Source organism: Chiroxiphia lanceolata, chromosome 5, assembly GCF_009829145.1.
Source record: "Chiroxiphia lanceolata isolate bChiLan1 chromosome 5, bChiLan1.pri, whole genome shotgun sequence".
Taxonomy (NCBI): Eukaryota; Metazoa; Chordata; class Aves; order Passeriformes; family Pipridae; genus Chiroxiphia; species Chiroxiphia lanceolata.
In genome coordinates, this window is record NC_045641.1 from 7,011,678 (window position 1) to 7,039,338 (window position 27,661).

Here is a 27,661-nt window from a genome sequence, read left to right on the forward strand (position 1 = left end):
GCCTCAGTGCAAAGAGTTTTTGATCTTGAATGCATCTGATTTGGCTTTTTTTTTTCTTTTTGGTAATGACATTTTTAATATGAACCTTCTGGGCTTGAGGGAAGTAATCTTACGGCTCTTGGGGCTTTCAAATCCCATTTTTATACATCTGGAGAAAATTTCAGTCTGCAGGGCATTGCAGAGAAAATAATTAGGACCTCCCATGACCATGAACAGTATTTTCTAGCAGCCACAAATCTTTACCATTGTGCATCTTGACTGGGAATGGTGAAGAAACTCACAGGAATGATGGTCCAATTCTGCATAAGTAGTGAAACATTGAAAACATTGTTAGCTTTTAGCAAAACCACTTCCTGAAGAAATGCGTCAACATTCCAGTGTATGGGTTTGTCTGGGTCCTCACCTTGACTGGCAGTGTGGAGCAGGAGCTGATGCCCTCTTCTCAAGGAATTACCTCCTCTCCTGTGGGTGTTTCCAGTGTCCCAGTGAGATGTGGCACTGGGGGATTTCTGCTGGTAGTGAGTTTGGAGGAGTATCTTGAGGAACTTCAGGTTCTTCTGGAGACTCTTAGGTTCTGAAGTGCCTCTCTGGACACAGGAGATTTTCAGCCTGGAGTGTTTGACCCCAGAGAAAATGTCAAGAGCTTAAACAGTTTAGAAGTAATAAAAGTGAGGCTGCTGAGACCTCACCAGTGCTCGGGGAGGGGCCTTTGGGGGATAGGTGGGGGCTTGTGGGGGGAAGCTGGGCAGATGTCAAGAGCATGGAAGGGTTTCATTAACAGTGGTGTCTGGTGATTTTTTTTTTTTTTGCAGTTCTCTGCACAGATATTCTTTGGAGGCTTTATTACAACAGGAAACGTGTAATGTCGCAACCTTATCCCTCTCCCCACCCAGACGGTTTCCTGAACTGTTTCTAAATCTTCATCTTGACCTTAGTTTTGAACTCTGTAAATAATTGAGGGACAATATTGTCCCTTGTTCAGAAGAGCTGTAATTTCCCTGGAAACTGCAGCGAATGAGTAGCCAGGGGATGGTTTAAGGAGCATTCTGTCGTCTGCTTTGGGGGGAAGTGGATTCCTTGGGGCATCTGTAATAGTACTACATAGATTTTTTTTTTCCCCTCCTGCTTTAGAGCCAATTATTGAGCAGAGTTTTAATGGTACCCTGAGTGCCGATTAGAGTGTGGATGCGCCTCCTGGAGGGACGTCAGTTTGGGGTTGGAATGTTTCAGTCTGATCAGGGTTTAAAGAATGTAATTCAAGCAATGTGCCTCCTTGCTGGCTGACAGTCCCTGAAATACAGCCGCCTCGCTCGAATGAATCCCATGACGGAAGAACTTTATCCCCCTGCAATTCGTGGAATGGTGCTGCACGGGGAGCCGAGGAACCGAGGAGTACTTTCTCACGGCAGATCCGTGTAAGAGTTTCCAGCTGTCCGGCACGTGAGAGCCAGCCTTGGTCCTGTGGGATTGTGAGCCGGGGGGACACTGTTACAGCAGCTGCATTTCATCACCGGTTGGAGGCTCTTTGCAGCCGGATGGCCCCAAATGGCAGCTACCAGACCGTGATCAAATAGTTAATAATGCCTCTCAGCCAAAATAATCCCAAACCCACCCAAGTCTGGTTTAGGGACGAGTGGGTGTGGTGCAGCTGTCACATTGCTCATCGGTTTTTGTGGGGAGGGTATGTTTCAGTTTAGCAATTCGAACTTTTCCCTGTGGGCTTCTCCAGATGTTTATTTCTGATAATTCCTGCATTAGGCGGAAATAATTCCGCTGAATCCGAAGACTTGTAGCCTTGGGATGAATTCATGCATTCGCCATAGCAGTGTCTGGAGTGGTTTTGGGACTTCAGTGGCCCCAGTCATTTGTTGCAGCCCCCAACCCCTCCCCAACCCTGGTGGTGGAAGGGGCTGTGCGAGGTGAACTCTCAAGGTATGTGGTTTGAGATAATACCTGATAACGGTATTATTGTGCCTGATGCTACTTAAATTTCTGACTCCCTATTTGCTGTTTTTCTGTTACTGCTGGAAAGGCTCTTCAGGCAGGCATATGTGGGATCAGTTTATTTTGATGGAGGAACTGGGTTTTGCTCCTGCTGGCTGCCATAGAATCACTACCGTAAATCCAGTCTCGCCCAAAGAATAAACCTGGTTGGGATGTAAAAGGCTTCACTTCTCAGGGGGGAAGGGACTGCTCCAAATCCTGGACCCAGGGGATGAGGACACAAGATAGTGCCTTCCAAGAGGGCTGGCACAAGGGTGGCAGTGCTGATGTCAGATCTGGAGCAGGCTGTCCCAAAAGCTGCTCCTGAGGCGATGTGGAGCTGGAAGAGGTGCCTGCAGCGCTATGGGAGCCACTGGCAATAAATCTGAGCTAAGGTCCCAGAGTTCCAGGGTGGTTTGAAACCTTGATCATGGCTGCTTTGTCCCATCTCAAATCCTCCTGGGGATTTGCTGCCTGTGAAGGTCCCTCATGCAGCAATGCCGGGTGATGGCTGGGGGGGCTGCCTGGCTCTGGGCTGGTGCCACTGGTGGCTCCCCGTGGGATGTGGGGGGGATCAGGTGGGAAGAGGATCTGTGAACAGTGGGAATAAAAGGAAAGAGCAGGAAGCAACTGCGCTGGGAAGTGTGGATGGGTCCCATGTGAGTGTGTGGCTGTCTGCAGTTTGGGACAGGGGGTGGGTGGCTGCAGGGGTCACTGCTGCCCGCAGAGGGGAAAACTGATATTAAATGACATCCCTAACCCTATGCAGGGGTCACTGCTGCTGGCAAAGCCCCACCCTGAGCTAGAGCAGCCTCTGCTGGGGTGGGGGGTTCCCTCAGGAATTCAAGGAGCTGGCAGTTCCTTGGAGCACTGGGGAATGTGCTGGTGCTCAAGCCAGTCCCACAGCTGTTGGCATTGCTGCAAATGGCCTTGCAGCAATTTGGCATTCAATTCATACAAGTGAGTGTCAATTTTAGTAATCTCAAGTTATGTGTGTTGGAAGTAAGGATTATATCCATGACTGTTTCCCGTTGGTGGAAAGTCCATCACACCGTTTCTTCTCCTGAGCTCCAGAGACCTGTGCTCAGGAGAACACGCAGCGGAGCAAGCACAGATCTGCTGAGCACAAGCTCTGAATCCCAAAGGATCTCTAAAGGACAGGACTTTCTTGGGGGGGAGCGGGTTCCTCATAGACAGCTTGGCCAGCTGTGTGCACATCTGGAGCCAGCATCTCACAGTGGTGGCAGTGCAGTTGCCAGGTAAGAGCTGCCCGTGTGCTGTGCCCTCCCGAAGAGACCACGGCAAGGTTTCATTTTGAAAATGCTTTAATAAGGAAGTGTTGACAACACCGTTTTGCAAAATGTAAAGGTAACTATACAAATTCTTAATACAAAAAGAATAAATTAAAAGCAGATCTTTTTTAATTCTGCGACTTTTTCTACAACATACATATTTTTTTATTCCTTGATTACAGTTGAACAGAATCCAGTAAAATCATTTTCCATGCTCTAAAGTTCAATTTCAGGAGAGACCTAATTTTTTTTTCTTCTTTTTTTTTTTTCTTTTTTTTTAAACTAGAGAGTCCATTTTACACAACCTGTAATAAAACTATTGACATTAATATATATGTAAAACTTTACATCTAGTTAACTAAGCAGTAACTGGTCATCTGATAGCACCTGAATGGGGATTGGCTATGCCTGAAACTAAAACTAATACAGAGTGAAAACAAATTGGACTGATTCAACATTTTCAACACTCGACTGCATATAATACCATTTAAAAATAAACCCTGCCTCCAGCACAGCCCAGTGCATGGACTGTCCACTGGCTCCTGCCCACACAGAGGGAGCGTCAGACAACAGAGACGAAGAACGCGGTTGTGGCTTTATGGCAGATGGAGCCTTGAAAAATAAAAAAAGTAAAGGAGGGGTTAAGTTGGTAGTCAAGTGCTTGTCTATAATAGCTATGTATATACCCCTCCGTGTTATACTTAAATATGTTAATCTCATATGATTAACATTTTATGTACATTTGTGTTTAATTGAATTGAGCTAAACAGTAAAACCTGTTTTACTTAATCTGTCTTTACTACCAGACTGGCTGCTCACGTGTGCCTTGATTGCAAACCAGAAAAGCAGAACACAAAGCAAAACTCAATCCGTTTCTAGAAAGCTTTTTCTCCACTCCAGCCTGTTTGCAATTCAGGCTAAACATTTTTTTTTTCCTCCCCCACCCCTAATTTCAGGGCTGCCACCTTTTAACCTTTGCTGCAAAACTGCAGAGCTGGTCTTGGAGGAATTAATGTTTCTTCCTGTAGTGCCCAGAGGCCTCATAGTGCCGCTGTTGTTGAATTCTTTTTAATTAAAAGAAGGTACACATTAAAAAAAAAAACAACCCAAACCACTTACCAGGGAAATTAAAAAGAAAACAGACAGTTGCTCAGAGCCCCTAAAAATCCTTGGGCTAAATTACTTGCTGCTGCTTAATTTGGTCCTTATTTAATCCTTTCACTTTAGCTTCCAAATCTTATCAGTAAATGTCATTAATCAGTACTATCTCTTATCCAGCTAAAAATCCAATTAGGAGCTTGAAATAATTCCCATGTTAAAGACCCCAAAGCACAAAGAGATGGTGAAAACAGTGTTTTGCATGTCCAGATAAAGGGTGCAATCTCATCCCTGGCTGTTCTTCCAGAATTGGACACAAGGCTTCAATTACTGTCACAGGGTGTCACACTCCCAGGGTGATGCTTCAAGGAGGCCCAGAAGCACAAGGTTTGTGTGACCACCTTTGAAAACCCCTGGCCAGTGTTTTTTGGTTTTTTTTCATAGGAGTAATTCATTTATGCTTCATGTATGAACATGAAAGGGTCTCCTTATCATAGAATGGTTTGGGTTGGAAGGGATATTAAAGCTCATCTCGTTCCAACCCCCTGCCATGGGCAGGGACACCTTCCACTAGACCAGGTTGCTCAGAGCCCCATCCAGCTTGGGCTTTTGCCTCATCCAATCCTGACTCTGCTGTGGATTTCCCTGGACAAATAAACAGCCTTTCTGCCTGTCACTGTCTCATCTCTGCAAGGCCACCCCCCTGCCTTGCCAGCCATGCGAGGCAGCAGTGCAGGGAACTGAAGCCAACATTTCTGGTGTGAGTTGCAGAAAGGTATTAATGTTTAGAAACCCCATTGTTTTTCAAAGCCTAATTATGCAGAACCCTTCTCTTTTAAAGCCTGGAATGCAGTTTTCCAGCAATTTTAATACCAAAAGGTGTGGCAGCCCCCCAAGTCACTGTGTTTAATTTGAAACGTTTCGCCCTACTTTGTCTGGTAGATGCTGTTGTTATTCTTGGAACACACACACACACAGACACACACACACTCACACACACATACACACTCACACTTTTTTTTTTTCCTTTATCCTTAAACTAAAGCTAACTTCAGTTTCTGCTTTTCACAAAGTAACCCCCTCCAGCCGTTTCTTTTAATGCCTTTCCCATAGGAAATCATCGTTTGCACGCACAAACGGGGGAAGGCCGGGCGCCTCCCCCCATCGAGTGGCAATAAAAACAGCATAGCACCGCAGTGAAGACTAGACGTGCCAGCTTCAACATCCACCTAGATTGTGCACTTGTTCATTACAAAAGTGTCTTTGAGGCCTTTTAAAGTTCCATGGCTTGACATGTATAAAGCATTGCTCAAAAGTATGTGTAAACTTGCGGCTCCTTCCATGACGCGCTCGTGCGATTCCTTTTGGTATCAGCAGGCAGCTCTCGCTCGTGTCCAAAGCCTTCCTCAGTCGCTTCTCTTCCTTGTGGTCTCGCAGTGGGAAGATTTGCCTGTCTGCTGGTTGTCCAACCCCACTCTGCTGCGGAGCCTTCCTGTTTCCCGACAGACCGGTTCTCCCACACAGCAGCACACGGGTGACGAGCCCTTTGCTACACGGGTGCTAATGAAGGGAAGATGAGTGGAACCGATATGTTGACGCAGCTCTACCGTGTCGATTCGACTGCGATGTGCTTTCCCTTTGACTTCACCTTGACGCTTTGTGCAGAAATCGATTTGAATTTATCGGCTGTATCTGTTTGCAGAAAGGTTGGTTTTTTTTTTTTTTTGGCAATTTTTATCTTTTATGAAAAAAAACTTCGCAACCCCCAACCTCTCTGTGCGTTGGTGGGCACCCTGTGCCAGCCACAGAGATGCTGTGAGTGCAGTACTCGCCTCTGCTTTAGGTAATGCCTTTGTAAACCTTGTTTGTCCAGTTTAACAGTAGCTTTTAGACAGCGATGCTGTGATACCAGCCCAGACCTCTGGTGTGTCTGCAGCGCAGGGGGTTGTTTTACTGGTGTATAGGTGGGCTCCAAGCGAAGAAGGAAATGCCATTTTACAGGAGGTGGCCGCATCTGCCACCAAGTTAAAAGGAGGGAGATGTTCTTGTAGCTGAAACTTGCGAGCAAACTCGTCCTGCAAGCGGTGGTGTGGTGATTTTTGGCAGTGCTGATCTGATTGTGACACTGACACATCTCTGCAGTGATGGGATGTTGCTGTTTCTTCAGAACAGATGCACTTTCAGGACTATGGTATCCATTTCTCAGCCTCTGTCCCATCCCCACCCCCTTAAAACTAATTCTGTTGGCTTCAGCTCGCAGGTCATGGAACTCTTACTGCTGTTATGTGCCGTGGAACACTAAGATTTGATGTAAGCCTTGAAAGGCTTCCATTGTTTCAAAGGAAAACCAATTTTTAAACTGCCAACTGGCTGTTCAGGTGTCTGCTCCTCTCCACCCACTGTGGTGGGAGGGACGGGCACCTGCCTGGCCGTGGGATGTGCTGCGCTCCGTCGCTGCCGCGGTGGATGTCTCAGGGCCAGTGTTCCAAAAATGTCGCCTTGAATTGCATCGTGAGAAAAGTGCTTAGAGTTGAAGCTGGTGCTGGGTGACAGTGCATCTGGGTAAGGCAAATGAGAGGCAGTGAGGTGATCTCAGAATGGCATTGATGTGATTAACTTGAGGTCAGGGGTTCACACTAGAGTCCCAGGCTTGGCTTTTTCCTGCCCATACCACTGGACATCTGCTAATTCTGGATAGAGGGGAGAATCCAGGAAACAGCTATCATTGTAGTTCCTGCAGGAGAAATGAAACTTTGTTAGGACAGTGAGGCCTCTCGAGAAGTTCAACCATGAGCATTAAACATTGTATTGTGGGTGGAGAGGAACGCAGGATATTCAGGCCCCACTGCACTCTGCAGGTATTCCTAAGCTGATATTTGGGGTGGGCTCAGCATGCAGGACTCTGCTTTGACCCAGTTTGATCTTGCCCAGCGGTCCCGTTTGCCCCAGCAACCTGCCTGGTGTGAGGAGGCAGGAGAAAGCTGAGCTCTGACAGCTTCTCCCAGGGTGCCCTGACGTTTGGGTGCAGGAATGGCAACAGGCAGAGCTGCTGTGCTTCCAGCCTGAGGGCTCTGCCTGAGGGCTCTGCCTTGCTGTCCTGCCTGGTAGTAAGCTGGGGTAAGGAGGTTTTTGGTAGGATGCTCGCCAGGGAGCAAGTTCTAAGTGCAGCTCTCTCGGCCATGGATTGCATTATCCAGTGGGAATATGGGAAGAGAAGGGTGGTTGGCAGTGCTTTCCTGCAGCACTTCTGCTCTGGGCAGAGGCTTGTGCATCACCTGGCAATCCCAGAGTTATGTGGCTTTCCAAGGGTGAACCAGAAAGCAATTAGTGAGAGAGTGCCAGGTCTGATGTGGAAAGGACTGTGTTCTGTTGTAGACAGCCTAGTCCTCAACTTGAGGCACATCTGACAAGCTACTGCTTCTTCTGCTGCCTTTACTGTGCAAACGAGACACTTCACGAGAATTTTCTTTGCTATTTATGTTAAGAGCTCTGATCAGGATCAGCTCCTGGCTTAGGCTGTGGAGCTACTTGCCAGAGGAAAGCACTGAGGTCAAAATCTGGATCTTTTGAAAAGTGACTGCTCTATCTGCACAGCAATAGCCAGAATTGATGTCTCTCCCTTACACTTTGATTTGAACCGACTTCCAAGCTAGAAATTGTTTTGAGGCCAAAAGTGGGAGATGTGTTTTCTTTTTGTGTACTCTGGGATTCTCACTCTTTCCTCTGCTCCCTCCCCACCTCACAGGACTGTTCTCATCTGATTCAGTTCCTGCTTCCTCTGCCCTGTTTTCCACCTGGTTTCCCTGGAATTGGTCTGAGAGGAACCTGAGCAAGGGCATCACCATTTGCATATTAAAAAGCCTTTTGTTTCCCAGTACTGTGCTGGAGTGTGGAGGTTTATGGGATATCTCTAGAAAGTTGGGCTTGAAATACTTGACAGATGTCAGCTGTGAATGGTTGTAGATTCAAATGAGAGTGTCAGACAGAGATGGCAGTTTAATTAAAATAGAAATACTCTGAGGGTTTTTTTGTTCCCTCCACCGTTCCCCCCTCCTGTCTTCCCACAGGAACGGGGCCAGGGTTGCTCCTTGTTCCAGGAAACCTCGCTGCTTAGAGCCTCAGCTTCGCAGTTCTGCGGTAGGGAGGGAGGAGGGAGGAAGGGGTGCTGGGTGCCAGGAGCTCAGGCCAGGTCCTCCGAGGCTCCCACCTACCCCGGCTCGTGTCCCTGCCACACTGCTCCCAGACTGTCCCCACAGCACTTTGCCCACCCTGCTCTGAATTGTCCCCAGCCACAGATTTGTCACCCCCCACTGCTCTCTGTGCCTGTGCAGCCCCTACAGGAGCATAGAGCAGGCTGGCCCCAAGTCCCTTTCACAGGGGAAAGTGCCACAGCCGCAGAATTGCTGAAAAGGCACAGAGAGCGGCTTCGAGATGCTTCCAAGTTGTTCTTCCAAGAGCTGAAGGAAGCCTTGTTGGCAAACAAATGGGCACAGAATTAAAGGGCTGCTCTGGTGGGACAGCGAGACGCCGGTTATTCCCACTGTGCTCACGGACTGTTAAGGCAGAAGGAGGAAAGAACAAAACGTTCCCTTACTATACCTCTATTCATCAGTACTTTGGTGGGTTGGAGACTGAGACTCATCCATAGTGGGTGAGTTGTCTGTTGCTTCTCTGAGCAAAGGAGAGCAAAACAAGGAGGAAAGAGGAGAGAGGAAATGTTAAAGAAAAGAAATGACACAGACATTGTTAAGAGCTTATTATTAATCTAGTGGGGAAACAAGTTGATGACTCATCTTTAGAAATAGTTAGTGACACAAAAACATGTTGAGGATAACTGTCAATCTGCTGAGTTGTGCTGTGTGGGCACAGCTGGCCCTGCAGCGGGGGAGCCTGTGCTGTACATCTAATGGTAGACTGTGCCTGCTTCTCTGTAGTTATACACGTGCCGTGTGTGCTATGCTCAGCCATGAAATAAGTGCTGATTTGTCTCCAGTTCTTTTTGCACTGATTGTTGGTAGAGGGCCTAAACTATAAATCCAGATAACTTCACTTTCACCAGCTGAGAATTTGGCCTGATGCAATTTTGCTGTGAGAGACAGGGTGCGGGACTTATCTTGAATGGAAAGATAAGAAAAGCTGGGATTATCCAAACAGATGTCTCAGCTGGCTGCTCACCCGTTCTACTTCTGATCATCGTGGAGATGTTTAGAAGAATTAGGATTGGGATGGAGACTGAGACAAAGATCTGAGTCTAGACTCAAACCCTTAGCTGTGGAAATTTCAATGTATGGTAAAGGGAGGTGCCATTTTGCCTATCTTACTATCCCTCGACTTTTTGTGAAATGGGACCAGGAACACTTTCCTGTTCTCAAGCTGAAAGCACATGCAAAGACCATGTGCAGCTGGATGTCAAATGTGTGAATTTAAAATCCAGTAGGCCTAAGGGGTTGTGGTTATGGTTCTCCTCATCTCCAATTTAAAGTGCAGTCATAAGCGGTGCTGGAGTAAAACCAGAGGTCAAGCCTGGTCATAGGTGACCAGGTTATTAAAGAGCACGAGATTTTCCAATGGCTGCACAGTGAAATATTTGCAAAGTTACCAGTCCCAATTCATGACTCAGGTGATTAGATCCTTTTTCCTATTCAAGGGATTAGGGTATTTTGAGGACTGTAGTCTCAGTTCCAGCTGATCTCACCAAAATCTCATCCCATAATCTGGGATGTGCTGAGTTAGTCGGGATCAGAAAGACCTTTATTTCATGTGGCAGGACAGAATTACAGGCGATTGCTAGAGCATACCCCTGGGAGCTTGCAAATGGCTGTTTGTTTACTCCTGGAACTCCCTGCCTTGCAAAGAGGTGCTAAAAAACCCAATTACTATACTAACATGAGTAATGGCTACCTCTGTGTAATGACTCACACTTTGGTGAAGCATTTCAGGTTAGTGGTAGCTGAAAAAAGATACACTTAACAGTCATGAAGACCCATTGCTGGGGAAAACTGAGCAAGAAAACCTGGTTGCTGCACACACAGGAATGGCAGGCACTGAACCTTGCCTTTACCACAAGGTCTTGGTGTAGACAGCCATCATGATGGCTGCTAAAAAAGAAATATCAGCTATTTCAACATATGACAATTGGAGGAAGGAGACTGTCCAAGCAGGAGGAACCTGCAAGGCTTCTTTCCCTGTGGATCCAGCACTGCTCGGAGCGGTGCTGCTGGGTGTGGATGGCACAGCCACGTCTTGTTCAGTCCAGACCAGAGCTCCACCACCAGGAGAGCATGGATGGGAGACTGGAAATGCTCTGTGCAGGTGCAGGCTATGGAAAATGTTACCCATATCTGTGCTCTCCCTGTGCTTGTGTGTGGGGAGGTTTTTCCCACCGGCACTGAGGTGGATTCTCTAACCTGATCCCACGGACACTCACCCAGTCTGCCACGTGAGAATGTGGTGGGGACTGCCCGGCGGCGTGGCTGCAAGTTCACTCGATGGCGTGGAACTCCTCTGGCTGTGAGGTAAGGCAGCTGGAAAACAACCAAGGGCGGAGAAAAACAACCGGTGAGGAGAGGGCACAAGGGTCAGGGTGGTTCAGAAGAATCATCTGGTCAGACCAGCAGAAACATGTCTGGCTGCGAGAAAACACAGCCTGGGACAGACCTCACCCTGTTCCTGGGTGACTGTGCCCGAATATGGCACAGGAGCACCAGCCTACTGCTGACACTGCTGCGTGTCACGGGCGGGATCCGGCCCCAGCTCTGCAGGAATGCTGCATTTCAGCCTGGCCTCGAGCTGAATACAGCCACCCTGACTCTCCCGAGGCTGCCTGAGAGACACCACACTTCTTGCAGCATGGAAGCTTGGATTTGCTGATGCCTGGACTCCATGGGTGCTGAACTGGACAAGCTCAGCCTGTCAGGCTCAGCCTCCTGCTTCCAGGGATGGTGGGAGATGCTCTGTGTCCCTAGGAGTCATGGCTGGCAGTGGCCAGAGTCTGGACAAGTACACAGCTTCACGTGCAAAGGAGGAAGGCAGTTCTGAAGATTTCAAAAGGCTACAACCACCTTTCACCATGCATTTGTAAAAGGTGAAGTTCGGCTTTGCTGACAGTCCACTGTGGGACCACAGAAAGGCTTATCTTACTCCAATGAAGACAGAAGCAAGCTGGACTAAAAATGGGCAGCGGTTCTTGAGGGAGTTTCCCTGGTGAGGATCCAGCTTGTAAATCCACCTGACTAATCCTTCCTCCTCCTCAAGTCCACACAATGTTGACCCTCTGAAGTTAACACATGCCTAGAAGTCTGATACTCTTTGAAGGACAGTATGCAGTCCAGTAGAACTATCAGCTAGGGCTGAGCAGCTGAAATGATGGAGATTTCTACCTGGCATCCCCTTCTGTGCTGTTAAATTCTTTAGTTGCTGCCAAATGACACTGGAAGTGAAAAACAAATTTTAATCTGCTCCTTGGAGCTGACAGCCCCTAAGGTCAGTGTTCTCCCAGAGCTGTGACTGAGAGTGGACTCTATCCACAAAACCAATCTATGCTGCCAGCTGGTCAGGACAAGCTGTGATTACTGAGCACACTTCCCCCTGTGCTGCCCAGATATCACATTTAGGTTTAAAGACCCAGATGGGTTGGGGAATGGACTGACTAACAGTGATTTTCACATTCTTTCACCCCAATCCCACATTTTCCTGAACTGGTAAGGTTTCCAAAGCCCACCAAGGCAAAGCTTTCCAGTGTTCAAGCATTTTCTGTTGCTGCGTGGAACAGAAATGCCCATTAACCAAAGGGAAGAAGACAGATTTTCATAGGGAGACATAGGATGGTTCCAGCAGCTGCTCAGTTATGTCTTGGGCCACACCTGGTCCTCCTGTGAGCGCTGGCACCACACATAAATCAGCCTCTTCTCAGGAAGCTGTCAGTGGCCCATGAGGAGCCTGTGTCCAATCACCTCTGGAGCTGGCAGAGAGTACAGGGCCCCACTGGTGTCAGTGTGGTGGTCACCATGGACCAGGAGACATGCTGGGATGTCTGAGAGTCAAGAGCCAGCATGGGTGGACACTGGTCAGCCCAGGGAGGCCATGAGGGCCAGTGGCAAGCCAAGGCTGAGGTGTGTGGCTCAGGTTTTGAGCAGTCCTTGATCTGTCCACACTGGTTTGTCCAGCAGTGATTGATAGCCAGTAAATATTTAACCTTGGACTGTTTCACAGCACACTGTGGCCTTCTAAGTGTAATGAATTTGACTATTTTCTTACCATTAATATTAACGGCACAGAGGAGTGCAAAGGTCTGTACATGACACAGAGGCATAATACTGCACAAACTTCAGCACTCTGAATTTCAGGATATTATTAGCAGAGCTATTGGAACTGCATGGGAAAACCAAGTCTCAGCAGTGCACAAAGATGTCATCACTCAAACATTTTTGTGGGGGTTGGAGGGGTTGGGATGCCCCCACTTAACCTTTCTCATGCTTTTTTCTCACTGAAGACACATTCTCCTAGTCTGTGCTGAACCCCTGCTTGCTTCATCGTTCCCCTTGCTGTGATTACGAAGAGTGATGCTCCTCATGGTTTCATCACCTTCAGCCCCTAGTGCCCTCACCCAAAGCCCCAAACTCTGAGGAAAGATCTGGCAATAACCAGGCTTCAATCCCTCCCTGTCTTTTGAGTCTATCATTGCAAAGTGATGATTTCCATGGAAAAACATTCCCACTCAATGAGTGTCTTGGACAAGGCTTACCCCCCAGTGTTATACCTCCAGGCTTGGCGAGCAGCACGTGAAGGCCAGATAACGTGCTGTGGTCTGGCACTGCCTCCAGCTGGGGTGTAATGCCTGGCATGAATCCAGGCTGCAGGAGGCCCCCATCCCTCCCACCCCTTCTCTCGGGCCTGGCTCTCACCTGATGTTGCTTTACACATCTGAGGCATTCTCGTGACCCGGCTGTGCGCCACAAAGGTGCTTTGTGAAGATGTGCTGTACTGGGAGCTGCTGTCCGAGGAGGTGGAGCTCGTGTGCGAGAGGCGGCTGTGCTCCTTGTGGGAGGCCGTGGACCGCTGGTACCAGAGCCGCAGCTCGTCCGACACCACAGTCCTACCCGAGCCTTTCTCATGGCCCTCCCTGCCCAGAGATGGAGTCCTTATGATTTGGGAGCGGGAGGGGGTGAGCCTGACCGAGTCCACTTCATCTCCGTGCCAGTTCTCCTTAAACATCCCCCCCGCCGTGTAGGAGTTGGAGGTTTTGAATTGTGCTTTCACGCTGTAATGTCCCTCCTGGTCGTTCTCCAGGCTCCGCACCACCACGGGCGTGGAGCTGCCCTCGATGTACAGGGGGTATTCTTTGATCCTGTACTGGGAGGAGGGCTGGCTCTGGCTGTGCAGGTAGACACGGTGGTGTCCTGTCCCGTTCCTCGCAGCCAGGTTGGGCATGCTCCCTGAATTGGAAGAGACCAGGTTGCCTGCTGATTTGTGCCTTTGCCTCTGCCGTTCTCTGGCTTTTGACGGGGAATCCTCTGCCAGGGTGGAGTAGTTGGGGTTCATCTGAGCAGGGTAGTAGTGCTCAGAGCTGGAATGGCTGGTGCAGGAAGAGCAGTCGTCCATGGGGTCAGAGCCGTTACTGCTACGAGTCCTTGGGGTGTAGAAATCGGGGCTCCCTGTCTCATTTTCTGAGCCAAGGAGCTTTCCTTGTGACTCCAAACTGGAGCTCCGGTGCCTAAAGTGCTGAGCTAAGCTGTGCAGTCTGGTTGGGCTGATGTCTACTGACCTGCAGGTACCAGGAAAAAATACAGGCTGGTAAGTCAACAGAACACAGCACTGCCCATCCCTGCCTGCACACACAGGCAAAGGAATCTGAGGCAGTGAAAACATGGATCCCTCCAGGACTGCGTAGGGCTGCTGTCTGCAATGCAATCTGCTTTCCTGCTGTAGGGTTTGGGGTGATTACGTCCTATTCTTGTTCCTCTCCAGTTCCTTGGTGTGACATTCAGTCTGCAGCACCATGAGGGACATAAACCCTTACTCAGCCCCATTCCTCTGTGGCTTGCCACCCTAGGAAAGGGTCAGTCTGAAGGGTGAAACCTGGGGACCTCAAGCCCTGGCTTTGCTGGTGCAGCTGCATGGCAGAGCTGTTTGGATCAGCACCATAGCTGTGCTACCAGGTTCCCCTTGTGTCACCTTGGCAAATCCCAACACCTCAGGCCCCAAAGGTGGTGAGATTTCCTTGCAAGTGGCCCACAAATACCCTGTACAGGTACAATCCACTTGGTGGGAGACAGACAGACTGCCCATACTTAGCCTAGAATATCATTGAAAAAGTCACCTCTTGTCAAGCAGCTCAGTTTTACTGGGGCCCAGCCACAGGCACATGTAGGACTGTCAGAGGGCGACAGCCCTCCAGGCAACCACCCCAAATCACAGTTCACAAGGCTTGATTCATGGCCAAGTCTGGGTGGTCTCCATTCATCCCGACTGTTAGAAGAGCTTCACCCATCCATTCAAGGAACAGGAACACATCCCCATGACAGACGGTCAAGGCCAGGGCATGCAGCTCATGAATGAGCCACAGACTGAGCAATGGTTCTTTCAGACACCCAAATGGCCCCAACCTGGTCAAGGTCACTTCTCAAGCCCTGTGCCAGGCTCATTTCTCACACAGCTTGGCTCCAGTACTTAACAGACTTTGCACTCTTGAAAGGTACTCTCAGTTAACAACTTGTAACAAACTTAACCCGAGGTCTTAATGCCTTGTACTGTCTCTGCCCGAGGCTGATGTATTGGTACAACTCTTGATTTATGCTGAGCTAAATGAGGATGGTACTTTCCCTTAGGGCAGGACACCAACTAGCACAAAGCTCTGGCTCAGCTCTGCTCCCTGCAGTGTCCACGGAGTTTGCCACAAAAGCAAAAAAGCAATGAAGCTGAACAGTTTGTAGAAATCCTGCTGAAAATTGGAGTCAAATTGGGCCACACACATCAAATCACTTCCCTTACACACTTCAGCTTTTTCCTCTGTCAACCCCGGGCTAATCCACTGCCACCTGGACCCCCAGGTGGATTGCTTTATACAGCCTCCCACTCTCCACATGACATCACACACATGCAAACATTTTATCTGTGAGACAAAATTAACACTACCCAACATTTTGTATCAGATAGGAAACAACATGTTCTCTCCAGCTGGATCCATGGAAGAATTTACTGCAGAATTCAGAAGTAGCAGCACCACATCTGTTTTAAAAGTGGCTTGGGGTTTGTAGAGCCTATAAACAGCCCCTGAGATGAAAGGTCCCAGCAGAATAAAAGCTTGATCACTTTGAAGAAGGGATGAGGATCAGAATCGTGTTTATCTGAAGGGATTTCGGGATCTCAGTTCAGGAGAGATTCCCTACTGGCAACAGTACATGAGCCTCTTACGTGAACAGGACTGGTTTGTGTCCTGTCCTGAACTGGGAATTAATTGATACCCTGGGGAAAGGATAAAGCAAGGAATATTTATTTCAGGGTATGCAAGAGAGACTGGAGCCAGGAAGACTTACCGTGTGGAGTGGACGTAGTGTGGACTGCGTACCCGTAGATCCGGCGTCGATGGCATGCTGGACTGGGAGTTCCAGTGGGGAAGGCTCCGGATAGGGCTGTTCTGCAGAGAGCTGCTCCCTCCTGCCTCGGCACAGCTCCCAGTGCTGGGAAACCGCTTGTGAGTGCTGTAGAAGAAACATCCACTTCAGCTCCCGTCAGGAATTGGGGAAGTGACTCCCATGTGCCTTTCCAGATCTCAGGCATGTGCCTGGGATCTTGTAGGTGTGAGTGGGAGTTGGGTCAGCCGCTGCTCTGAGCTGCGTCCCAGAGCCTGTGCTTCTACAGCAGCCAGAGGTCAAGGCCAAGACCTGTCAAAGCCCTCAGTTGATCCACCATCCTTCCCATTTAAACGTTTTGTAGAATAGCATTGAGATATACCACACAGCAATCATGTGGCTGCAACCTGTCTTTATGACCTGCATATTGGCCAAAACACCTAAAGTCTTACCTATTGGTAAGGGACGGCTTTGTAAATTTTGAAAGGGCTCACCCCCGTCCCTCGTGAGAGCAGAGAATACCTCCGTGATGGAGCTTCGAGGTATCTGGCTCACCTGGAATGGCTGTGCGAGGAGCGTTTCTTGACCTTCTCATAGGGCTCATCCAAGGATGACTCACTCCACATCTTGGGTTTGATGGGGGACTTGTCATAGTCGTTGCGGTGATAATGCATCTGGCGGAGCCCTTCCAGCGACTGCGGAGGAGGAGGCCGGTTGTGCAACGGCGGCCGGGGAGGGAGTCCTTTGTGTGGGGACTGGAGAGGGGAGATTGTGCTGGTGACCTGAGAATCCTCTGTGAAGAGAGGAAGGGAGAGAGGTGATGGCTGTGTGACACCTCCAATGGAAGTACAACCCCAAGAGACGCCATCACATTTCCAGAGCCTGTTTCCTTTCCCTGCTTCTCCTGCTTGTGTTCAGGAGCAAGCTGAAGACCTGACTTTCAGAAATGCACTGGCTGATGTTCCCATTTTGGGAGAGAATGGCCAGCAAGAGTGTGTGATGCATTAAAGCAATTGAAACCTTAAAGGAAAATAAGGGGGCATTCTAGGACTGTCCTTTGAGATAATTCAGTAACCACAGCAATACTCATTGCTCCAGGCCAGATGTCTGACTACAAGGTGGAGTCAGGGGAAACCAAGTGATTTTGCTACTGGGATGTGTGAGTGGATTATTACACAGAACAGTTATTCCATCTTGAGTGTCAATCAGGAGTTCACACCTCCCTCCCTGCTCTCTAGAACATACAGCAGCCAACATACCATCCTCGAGAACAAGGGCGTCTGAGAGGGAGCTGTCTTCACTGGCAATGTTTCCTTCTGAAAGGAAGAAAATATAGAGATGGTCAGATGGTCCCAAGAATCGCAGTGACTGCATGCTGAACTGCACCATGATCTTTGTCCACCGAGTCTTAGCCTTAAGCAGTCACCCACATCTTCCTCCTCACAGAGCTGAGAGGCAAAATTCCTATAAACAACTGACTCAGCCCAGTCTCAGTCTGGGAGGGTAGAGCTGCAGCCAGGACTCTCAGTAGCAGGCTGCCTTTCAAGGAGCTGCTAACCCTTTTCAATTAATGGGGATTAAGACTGAGTCACAACAGAGAGCTAAGATCCCCAGAGGATGCAAAATGGCATGGTGCCATTATGAGATTTAAATCTCGGGCCTTAAGGACTCTGGGTTTGATATCCACCTTCTTAAAATGATTATCCTGTTGCTAACTAAAGGCTCACACTAAGTACCAGTTCTGTGGAACTCGGGGAAAGGCTTTCTGAGCATCCTTTGCAGCAGCATGAGAAGCTCTCAGGTCCTTGGTGTGAAGACGTTCGAGCTGCCTCCCCCATCCCATGTCCTCATGGCTCTGTTATCCCTGACTGCAGTGCAATTTGGTACCCAGGTCACAAATACAGCAGCTCTAATCTCAGTTCCTGCCACAAAGGCACAGAGAAAAGCTTTGCAAGTCAAAAGGAAAGGGCACGATCCACAAGGGAGAAAGAACCACAGCAGAAAGTTAATGGATTTCATGAAAAACCAATCAACAACCCAGTAAACCATAAAGTGCCCCGAGAGTTACATTGTAAAAGAAAAAAAAAGAAAAAGAAAAGAAGTATTTGAACACAGCAATGACACTGCTCCCACTTTGATTTCACAGATGCCTTTCAGCTAGAGAGCTCACCCCAATCTGTTAACATTAATTACATTTGTGCAGAACTGCTCCAGAGGAGACGTTAACAGAGCTATTTTATAGGTGAACAAAGGAGCCACATTCTGCTCTCCTGACACCCACGATGCGACCCTGCTCCTTGTGCCATGACCCAGCACATCCCTAACGCATGGCACGCACCCCAGCACCCCTCTGACAGCACCCCTGGAGCCCTCCAGACAGGAGAGGGAGCAGGAGGGAGGGGAAACATGTGCCTCAGGGCAAGAATTTTGCTCCTTGTGCTCTGCAAACCCCCCGTGATGCTGTGGGTGCTGAGTCCCACTTACCATCTATGATCAGAGAGGCCCTCTGGGTTGGCTTCTTTCCTGATTTGATGCGATACTCGTTGATGGCATTCTCGATCTCCTGCAGCTTCTTCAGTGCATTCAGATAGGATGTCTTCCTCTGCTTCTTCAGCTTCTTGCTGACGTTCGGGTCGCTCGCCAGGCGCCGGGCAGCCTCCGTGATCTGGGACTGAATGGCAAATTCCCTCTCCAGTCTCTCCAGCTCTGCCTCCTGGGAGAAAGGCAAGTGGATTCTGGTTACCACCAAACTCTTCCAGCCCATCTATGGGGAAGCTCTCCTGAACCTGACCAGTGTCCTCCAGTCAAGGCTCTCCATCAGCAAAGCATACACAACCATGCTGCTCCCCTCATCTCAGGGCCTCCCTGAGCACAACTCCACCTGCTCACACGAGTGCCTGGAAGCACAGCTGGGGGAAGGGATGAACCATTCAAAGAGGACGTGCACTCCAGCCCTAAAGCCTGCTGTGCTGTTTGGCTTTTCATGCAGTTCAATATGGCCAAGTTAACTGTGCTCTCCTGCTGACACATTCATCTGTTTACACCCATCTATGGGTAACACCTGCCTTCCACCTGCTCCTTCCCCCTGTCTCCTATCTCCATATTTGAGTCCCATTTGATATCAGTGCTGCATATTGATCCCAAGCTACAGCTTTGAACTTCTTGACAGGTTTGCTTGGCACCCACCAAACACTATGGGGTAGAAAGGGCAAAGATGGGCTAACTCATCCCCAGTATATGGCTGTCAAAATCCAGAGGTGAGTATGAGCAGATGTAATTATGGGCTGCTGCAACTGATTGCACCAGAAAATTGTCTCCTCACGTTACAAGCCAGAAGGGTGACCTCAGAGCCAGCAGTGTGTAACAGCAAGCTCTCTGTATGCCAAAAAGAACCAGTGCCTTCAAAGTTAGTCCTTGCAGGGTCTCAGATGAGTTTTTAAATAAAAGTAGGTGTACCCTGGAAGCTACCTACAACTTTTGGTTATCCTCCAGAGTCAAGGGACTTAGGCCAATTTACGCCAATGCATAAGCTGATATTGAGCTTCCCAGTCTGCACTGGGACTCCAAGCTGTGAGTTTCAAAGGTACTTTGCTAATCTGAAACGGATCTGGCTCCCTTCCCCAGCTGGATGGAGTAAGTCTGCTAGAAAGGGGAACACAGTACATTGCAAATTAGGGAAAAAATGACAATCTTTTTGCTTTTAATGAACGGTGGGACAGCCACATATTCATGGAGATCCCCATTACGCAAATTCAAATCCTCTCTTTGTTTAGAAGCAGCATGTGCTGTATGAGCTGATGCTGTGGGATTTATTCAGACTGAAGACATTCTCTGAAGTTTTTATTCTGGGCTTCTGGCTTTAAAAAAAAATCCCTTTGCTATCAGTAATGAGTCAGCATTGCCTTAAAACTATAATTATCATTTCCCTCACTTCACTGAAGACTGAACCCACCCCCTGTCTTTTTAACAGATCCCTTTTTGCTTTGAAGAGTTTATAAGCTCTATCAGTGCCAGACTTATTAAAAGTGAACTCAACACCATGAAGTTTTAAGGCCTGAAACCTGATTCATCATCTTCTGGTAAAATCCTTCCCACAGTCAGGAATTACAGGCCAGGTAAAGGTGATTACCAAGAAAAACAACAGGACCCTTCCCTGCAAGTCTTGCACTGACAAAGGTCTTGCTGAAGGTATGGTGAGTTCTATGTGAGCTGTCATTTCAGACCTTCACAGATTCAGTTCTAAATCATTCAGTATATCATAGGAAAAACATATTAATTTTCCTCATGGCCATAATTGTCTATTTTCTTCCAGTGAGGCCCCTATAAATAAAGCCTTAGGAAATGAGAGTTATCATCTGGTTTCAGATGGAAGTGCCTTGCTTCAGGTCCTTGTCACAGTTGGTAATTTCAGTCCTGGATTTACGTGGCTGAGGGAATATTTCATCTTTTGCTTTAAATTGATTTTCCAGTGTTTGCACTTGCTGAAAAACACATGAAAATCATCACTGGCCTCTCTAAATGCTCTCAAACTGGCAGCCAAACACAGTTCAGCATCGTTCTTCGAGAACAGAAATTTATGGTTTTCAACATAGTCCTAAAGTTTGACAGATGAGAAAGGAGGTAGAGAAGAGCTGATTCAGCATGTCTGGATTGCTGGTGCCAAAAGGCAGAGTGCCTGCAATGGGGAGGAGCTGCTTTACCTTCCTGCTCTCACCCCCTAACCCTGCCACTGGAGTAAGGAGATTCCTCACCCGCTGGCCCCAAAAGCTGCCTTCCAGCAATAAGACCTGGGGAAGCTGGAGATCAGGTTATAACTGAGCAGCCAACAGACTGCAGGGGTTTTAGGAGTAATTCAGCTAAGCCATGCCTCCCTTTGAAAAGCTTAATTAAATGTGCTAGTTCATGAATATTTGACTTCGCTGGAATTCCTCTCCCAGGCTCCATTGAGGACAAAACTAAAGAGCTCCAGCTGTTTATTTTTTCAGCAGAAGGAAAATGCCAACAAAACGACAAACAGTTAATTCCCTGGCTGAACCGAGCCTTAAACCACACAGTCACACCAGCTTCAGTCCCTCCTCCTACGAAAATAAAAAGGAAACTCAAGACTGGGATACACACAAGTGCCTTGCAAATGCGTCTCCGCAGACAATGGCTGTTCTGTGAATCCAGTCCCGCCTTACAGCTGCTGCAGGCCTGTTTTCACAGCCACGGTTCAGGGCACTGACCCAGCACACTGTGGGAGCAAGGGAAGGGAACAAACACTCCCCAGCAAACTTAGAAAAATGTAACTCCAGCTCCCCATAGGTAGGGATGAAGGCTCTTTTGTTTAAGGACCGGGGAGCAAAACGCTTTTATCTTGCTATGGCAGGGCTAAGATGGATAATGGTGATGCTTTTTTCCCTGGTTAGCAATCCTGAATTTGGATTGCTACTGAAGTGGAAAGCAAGTGGCTGTTTGCAATAACACAGGCAAAAGCAGGGCTCATATGGCTTGGGGGCCTCCTGGTGTGCTCCCTGCTCACACAAATCACTGCACTTGGTCATCAGAGCACCTGCACTGTCGTGGTCCAGTTGGCCACCCAGGCTATTTCTGTTACCTCTAGCAAAGGCAAGGTGAACCTCGAGGGTTTCACCTTTATTCTGAATCTGAAGGAAAGCCATCAACTCTCTTGCTGCTTCCCCATTCTGATGAATATAAAATAAAAGGCCAATTACAATAATTTATAGCAAAAATGACCTTAGGGATTGATGGATCTTGTGTGATGCACAGTGGACATCTTAGAGACCTAATGTAGGGACATGGGTCTGGAAGGGAAGGGCACAGCCTCACCTCTCCTTTAGGCAGGATTTTCTGCTCATCCAGTTTAAAGGCAGTTCCTATTCTTCTCCTCACAATAGGTGGTTCCTCCCCAGGATCCAGGGGGTATTCTCGTGGCAGCTTTCCTGTAAGCTCCTGTAAGTAGAAAATGCTGTTAGTGCTCTGGGAAATCCTGCACAACACTGCTCTTGTATGACCCTAAAATGACAGGCATTCATTAACAACATATCCAGTTCAGCCAGCTGATAACCACACAGGAGAGCGCCCAGCCCTGCAAACTCAGAACCTGCCACTGAGGGTGGGAACCTTTTCTTTAACCTGTGCATGAATACAGACCTTTGTGGCCTGCCCTGGGCAGGTCTGTAAGTGGTGCCCATCCCTGGGGCGTCAGGGCCTGAGGCTGAGCCGGCTGCAGCACACAAAGCCTTCATCTCTGCTGCAGGGTGAGCAGGAACCAAAAGCTCCTATCTGCTGAGCTACTTCTGAGGGAGTGAGCAGATCAGAGAGCCTTCCTGCAGGATGCAGGTCTGCTGAGTCAGAAAGCCACACTGGTAACAGCTGTGCAGGTTATGACCTGCACAGAAAAACATTCCTACCTGATTCATGATGTGTCTGAGAGGAATGCAGTGAAAACGGCCACTAAAAGCAGTGCCTGGTACCTCATTACCTGTCTGATAACACTTCATGTATCAGAGCCCCTTCCAAACCCCAGTGATGTCACGGGCAGCTTTGGAGCAATTATTAGCTGATGCTCTGTCAGACCGATGGGTTTTTTTTGCAAAAAGTTGTTCAAAATCTGAAGCAAACCCCACAGAACTGAGGAATATCTGGAACACAGGAAGCAGCGACTGACGCTACTGATGTTAATGCTGTGAGTTTTTTCTCCTGGACTACACAATACAGCCACACAGATCCGAACTGAAGGCATTCAAATGCCTACAGAAATAGGCAGAAGCCTGACTACCGACACAGCCCGACTCCTTGTACTCAAAAGTCTCCCCATGAAGGACAAAAGGCTTTTGTGTTCCTTAGCATCAGCCTTGAGAGGATCCAGCTGGCAGAGTAACCTAAATCATCTGAATCCCAAAGAACAGCAGCTGACCTCAATGTGCATGTGGGTGCACAGCCCCAGTCCTTGCCTGCCCTGGCCTCTCCCTGGCTCCCTAATGGGGTTTTTCTTTCTACTCTTTTCAGGTCATCAGGAAACAAGGACCTGGCCTTTTCAAAAATTCCCTTTAAGCAATTCCCAGCAAAATGGGTTTGCAGCACTGCTCTGTGTCGATGTGCTCAGCCTTGTATTGCAGGAGGCACTGCTGCAATGTCTCAGAGTCCCATCCTGCATTGCCCCTCCAGCCCTGTGGGGTTACTTCAGCTTTTCTTTCAAAATGTGTTCCTTCTGCTGAGGTTTGGCTCTAAGCACTGTACCAAGTCACATATTCCTGTATTCTATCCCGAGGGTAACAGGGATACTTTCTTTGTAACTCCTAAGGTAATATGAAGGAGGGCAGTGGGGAAAGAGTTAATATCTTCTGTAGAATGCCCAAGATCAGAGCAGGACCAAATTAATGTGGGCTACCACGCTGCCTCCATAAGCTAAAAAGTATTCACAGGCACGGTTATGAAATGTAATCTAAATTAATAAGTAACTGGAGTAGGGATGGCCCGAAGTAACCTGATGCCAGTGTTATGAATGGCTCTGGCCATGCTTATTTGATTATGCCCCTACTTTTAACCCTTTTTTATCTCCTGGTTTGCTGCCTCTTCCCTCTGTTTTGGCCATTCCCATGCCAAAGCAGAAAGGATGAAGGGCAGTCTGAGAGGAAGTACTTTCAACTACTGGCTGCTGATGGATGAGCTGTAAGGTTGCAAGGTGGGGTCAGATTCCAAGTGTCCATCAACTGCCTTTCTCATATCATCTATGGAAAGCATGAACACTTCCTACCAGCTCTTAAGGTGCTGACAGATGGGCTCTGGCCAGCCTTGCTGCAGCACATTAAGGAGATATTGCTCCTTATCCCCAGCTCCATGCCTCAGTGGGGCTTTTGCCTGCATCCCAGTTGACTGTGGAATGTCTGAGGCTGCACTGAAGACAGGACTGGGGTTAAAGGGAAGGCACTGGGCTGTGAGCTCCTGCAACTGTGGCATAGGCACATCTTCCCCTGCATGTGGTGCTGCTGCAAGGATTAGTCATTGGCTGTCAGGGAGCGTTAGCTTAGGGTAGTAAATTCCTCAGGGAGAAGTAGAGCCCTCCAGACCTTGACCGTCAGCTCCTGAAGAGCTGTGACTGCTTCCTGCAGATGATCTCAGCTCAGTGGACTTACAGACTGGATCTGGTCCTGCAACCTTTATCAGCACAAGTTGTTTGCTGAGGTCAACCAGGGCTTTCCAGATGGGAAAGGATTGCTCATGTGGAGTAAAGGGTGTGAACTGGGGTAGCAGAGACTTCCTCTGACATTCTTGGTTGAGAGGTATTTTCCACAACTTACTCTTTTTGGCATTAAAACTATAGACTAATTGAAACAAAGTGCAGTGAGAGCTGAATCAGTGACCTTTTTTCCCCATTTTTGTCAAAGGCGAGATACATATCAAATATTAAGCAAGAACTGAAAGCTCTGCGTGCCACTGTCTGCAGCCAGCTTCCTGTTGTGTTACACATCATGATTTGTTGTTAAATTCAGATACTCAGCCCTGGTAAACACAGGAAGATTGCTGAATGACCCAAGAGTACTCTGCTGCTAATCTACACACACAGCTGCAGCAGGGTTGTGATTTCCCTAAACATTAAATGGATCTCTGAATGGCCTCCTGTGTACTCCAAAAATGAACTGGCAAGTGAGTCGGAAGGTTATGAGTTCCTGAGATGTCCTGCATGTCCTGGGATGACTACAGTGGTTCCTCTGCAAGGTCTGCCACCACACTGCCAGAGCCTATTGGATAAAGGGAATCTACAGGGAGCAGATGAGACCTTGTGTGCTGTATGAAGGACTGGGCTTGGAGAAGCAAAGCATGTAAAGTCCAGCCTCCTCCAAAAAGAAGGTGTGTCAGCCTGGGTTGGTTTTTTTATTCACAAATGGAGTCAAAAGCATTTGAGAAGTGATGACCAGTACATAAGACGTCCTTCCTAACCTGCCATTTAGGTAGCAGCATATTCCCACCAAAGTCAATAAGAAGCCTGGCTGAACAATTTCAAACAGCAGACATGGATACTGAGCACCTTCCTAGCCCCAGGCCAACTGGGTACCCAGCTGATGCAGGGTCCCCTTCTCTGAAGGGGAAAATGTCCCGGACATTGCAATCTGGAGTTGAAACAACTGGACTTTCCTGAGGTTACTGTGGAAGGCATCTCTTCTCCTGACCCCACGCCACCTCCAAACAAGGAGCATGGTATAACAATGCAAACAACAAAGTGTTACAGGTTATAAAATGTCCATTGCTTACCGCTTCACGCAGGCACAGTTTCTTTAGCTCTTCCAAGCGTTGGCGCAGTGTCTCTTCCAAAGCTTCTTGCCTGGATTTCAGTGCAGCCAGCATGTCTTTCTTGGCAGACTGAGAACTATCTGACTCTTGGGAACCTGTCAATAAACAATGATTTCACTAGGCCAGCTGACAACAGAATACACATCTGGAGTGCTTGTAATTTTACCAAAGCCTGGATGCAGTCCTTTCAAAAAGAAATTGGACTACGACATGAAGCAGGTGTTCCCCAGTCATGATTGTTTACAGCAAATCCTTAATGTTTAAGTGAACAGTCAGAGATTGGACAGTGGAGCACATTAAGACATTTGCAATCATTATCCAGAAAAATAAAAGCACCAAAATTATTCATCTAAAGATCCTAGAACAAAAACACGTACAATTCCCATGAAAGTTCCCAACGGCAAGTAACAGTACAGTTTACAAAGCCCTGGAGATGCATTTTTGGGAAATTAAGCCTAAGAGAAGCCATTTGACAATACAGCCTACTTCTTAAGAACTGCAATTATCCTAGTAGCAAACATGTAATTCAATCCACTTATGGGGCCTGTTCTATGAAAAACTGTAATGGAACAAAATTACCTAGCAAGATTCCTGTAAAACAAACTGAAACAACAACAACCATAGGTCCTTATGGGATAGTAGCTGTTTCTTGTGAAGACGTAGGTCGAGAGATTTAAACTGCATGTCCAAATGGTTTGACTTTTCAAGTGGCAACTACCCAGAAACTTCCACTGACGTAAGTCCATGCATTGAGTCAGACTGTTGCTCAGATGTCGTGACAACATTTCTGATTTCAGCTCTTTGAGGGAACTTATTGATGAAGTAACCTTATCCTTTCCCCCCACATCCAGCAAAGGATGGAGATTCTCCTTACCCCTCCTTTGGCTGCTACATATTAATACAGGGGTTGGACTAAATGATCTTTGAAGGTCCCTTCCAACCCAAGGGACCAACCTGAACTGGGAAGGAAGTTGTACCATTGCTCCCTTTGCAGGCATGATACAGGACCCTGTGTGACCCACACTCTTGGACTGGCAGTGGGATCCTCTAACCTACCTAAAATGGCACTGGACACCTATGTGAAGGCAGCTGGATTGTTCTTGGTGCTTTGTAGACACTTCTTGTGGGATGCTGTAGGGTTATGCCTGCAGAAAATCCTTTGACCTGGCAGTGCTTTCAAAGGGATTCCTCCTAGTCCTCAGTGGACTCAGCACAGGCTGTTCCAGGGTGACTCTGGGGAGCTCTCCTGCCCCTCTCAAGCAACAACACAGAGAAAGCAGACCTTTATTATCTGCAGGAATCAGACACAACGGGATGCTACATGGAATTTTCTGTGCACCTGTCAGGTGGGGGTGAGAAGGGCTCCTAGATACATTTGCAGCTTGACTGCCAAGCATTCAGTGAAAACACTCAGCCCAAGGAGGTTGGAAAAGCTGTTATTTCACAGAGCTTTGGAAGGAACCTGGGAACAATTCTTTGTTTTGGCAGCAAAACAGTGAAATTTGTGCTTTTAGCTTCATCTTTCATTGCTACTATTCCAGCAGACTATTAAAGCTAAACTGGAAGAGGATTGAGGCAAAAAATGCCACAAAACACTTCTGCATTGGCCCAGGGGGAGCAGAGAATCTCACAGAACTTTTCCACCAATATTTTCTGCAGTTTTCATGTAGGAAGACAGCTAGCACTTACTCTATGAAACACCATCCTGCTTTGTTACATCTTTTATTGGGCTGTCCTGAGGTGGGGGCAGTGGAAAAGGTCTCTCTAAAGGTCAGCCAGGTTGAGAAATATCAGACAAATGAGGAGACCCACATGGTAAGATGCTTGTTTAGTTGCTGTAGTCATCCTTGTTTGAGTTGGGTTTGCCCTCATAGAGCAATAACACTCAATTCTGCACACACGTCTGTGCTGCAAGAACTTGATGGGATCTTCCAGCAGAGCCCTGTATTTGCACTTGCAGGGAAAGCCCTCTCCAGCATTTAGTAATTCGTAATAGTAACCCTGGTGAGCAGTTACTAGCAAAACTGAACTGCTGATTTTCTTCATGGACTTGTCAACAAACTGCAGAGTCCTGGTAAGAAGTTGCTCATGATTCCACCAGATGTTACAAACCTTTTTTTTTTTCTTTTATGACAACGTTAATGACCTACGTTTTCCTTTCAAGTGCTCTTCCCCTTTCCTTCCTCTCTCTGCTCCACACCTCCACACCAGCCTCGGATTTATTTTTAAAAGCTATTCGGTTTTGCACTATGGGTTGCCACAGCAGCTACATACAAACATTTAAAAGCATAAGAAGAGCCTAAAGCCTGGCCAGGTGCCTGTGCTGCTTTGGGGTATGATGACAGCAAGGAAATGAGCAGCTTCTGGCTGAGCTGGTACAGACCCAAGTGAAGCACAGACAGTTCACAGCATCTGCTCCAGCTG

At 48.0% G+C, this 27,661-nt stretch overlaps 1 protein-coding gene across 7 annotated transcripts in view; it reads right to left on the reverse strand.

Annotated features, from left to right (window-relative positions):
* Positions 1–3,290: 3,290 nt before the first annotated feature.
* FRMD4A (FERM domain containing 4A) overlaps positions 3,291–27,661 on the reverse strand; it is a 364,535-nt gene continuing 340,164 nt past the window's right edge. For 6 of the 7 annotated variants that reach the window (XM_032687618.1, XM_032687617.1, XM_032687619.1 and 3 more), the window contains 9 exons: positions 25,199–25,332; positions 21,773–21,895; positions 18,428–18,656; positions 17,203–17,259; positions 16,499–16,736; positions 15,908–16,072; positions 13,277–14,136; positions 10,801–10,897; positions 3,291–7,107 (listed from right to left, as the gene is read on the reverse strand). In XM_032687618.1, the coding sequence (XP_032543509.1) occupies positions 7,005–7,107; positions 10,801–10,897; positions 13,277–14,136; positions 15,908–16,072; positions 16,499–16,736; positions 17,203–17,259; positions 18,428–18,656; positions 21,773–21,895; positions 25,199–25,332 (2,006 nt within the window). In that variant the 3' untranslated portion in view covers positions 3,291–7,004. Of the gene's footprint in view, positions 7,108–8,972; positions 9,045–10,800; positions 10,898–13,276; positions 14,137–15,907; positions 16,073–16,498; positions 16,737–17,202; positions 17,260–18,427; positions 18,657–21,772; positions 21,896–25,198; positions 25,333–27,661 lie in introns of all 7 variants that reach the window. The other variant, XM_032687616.1, reaches the window with a different exon arrangement.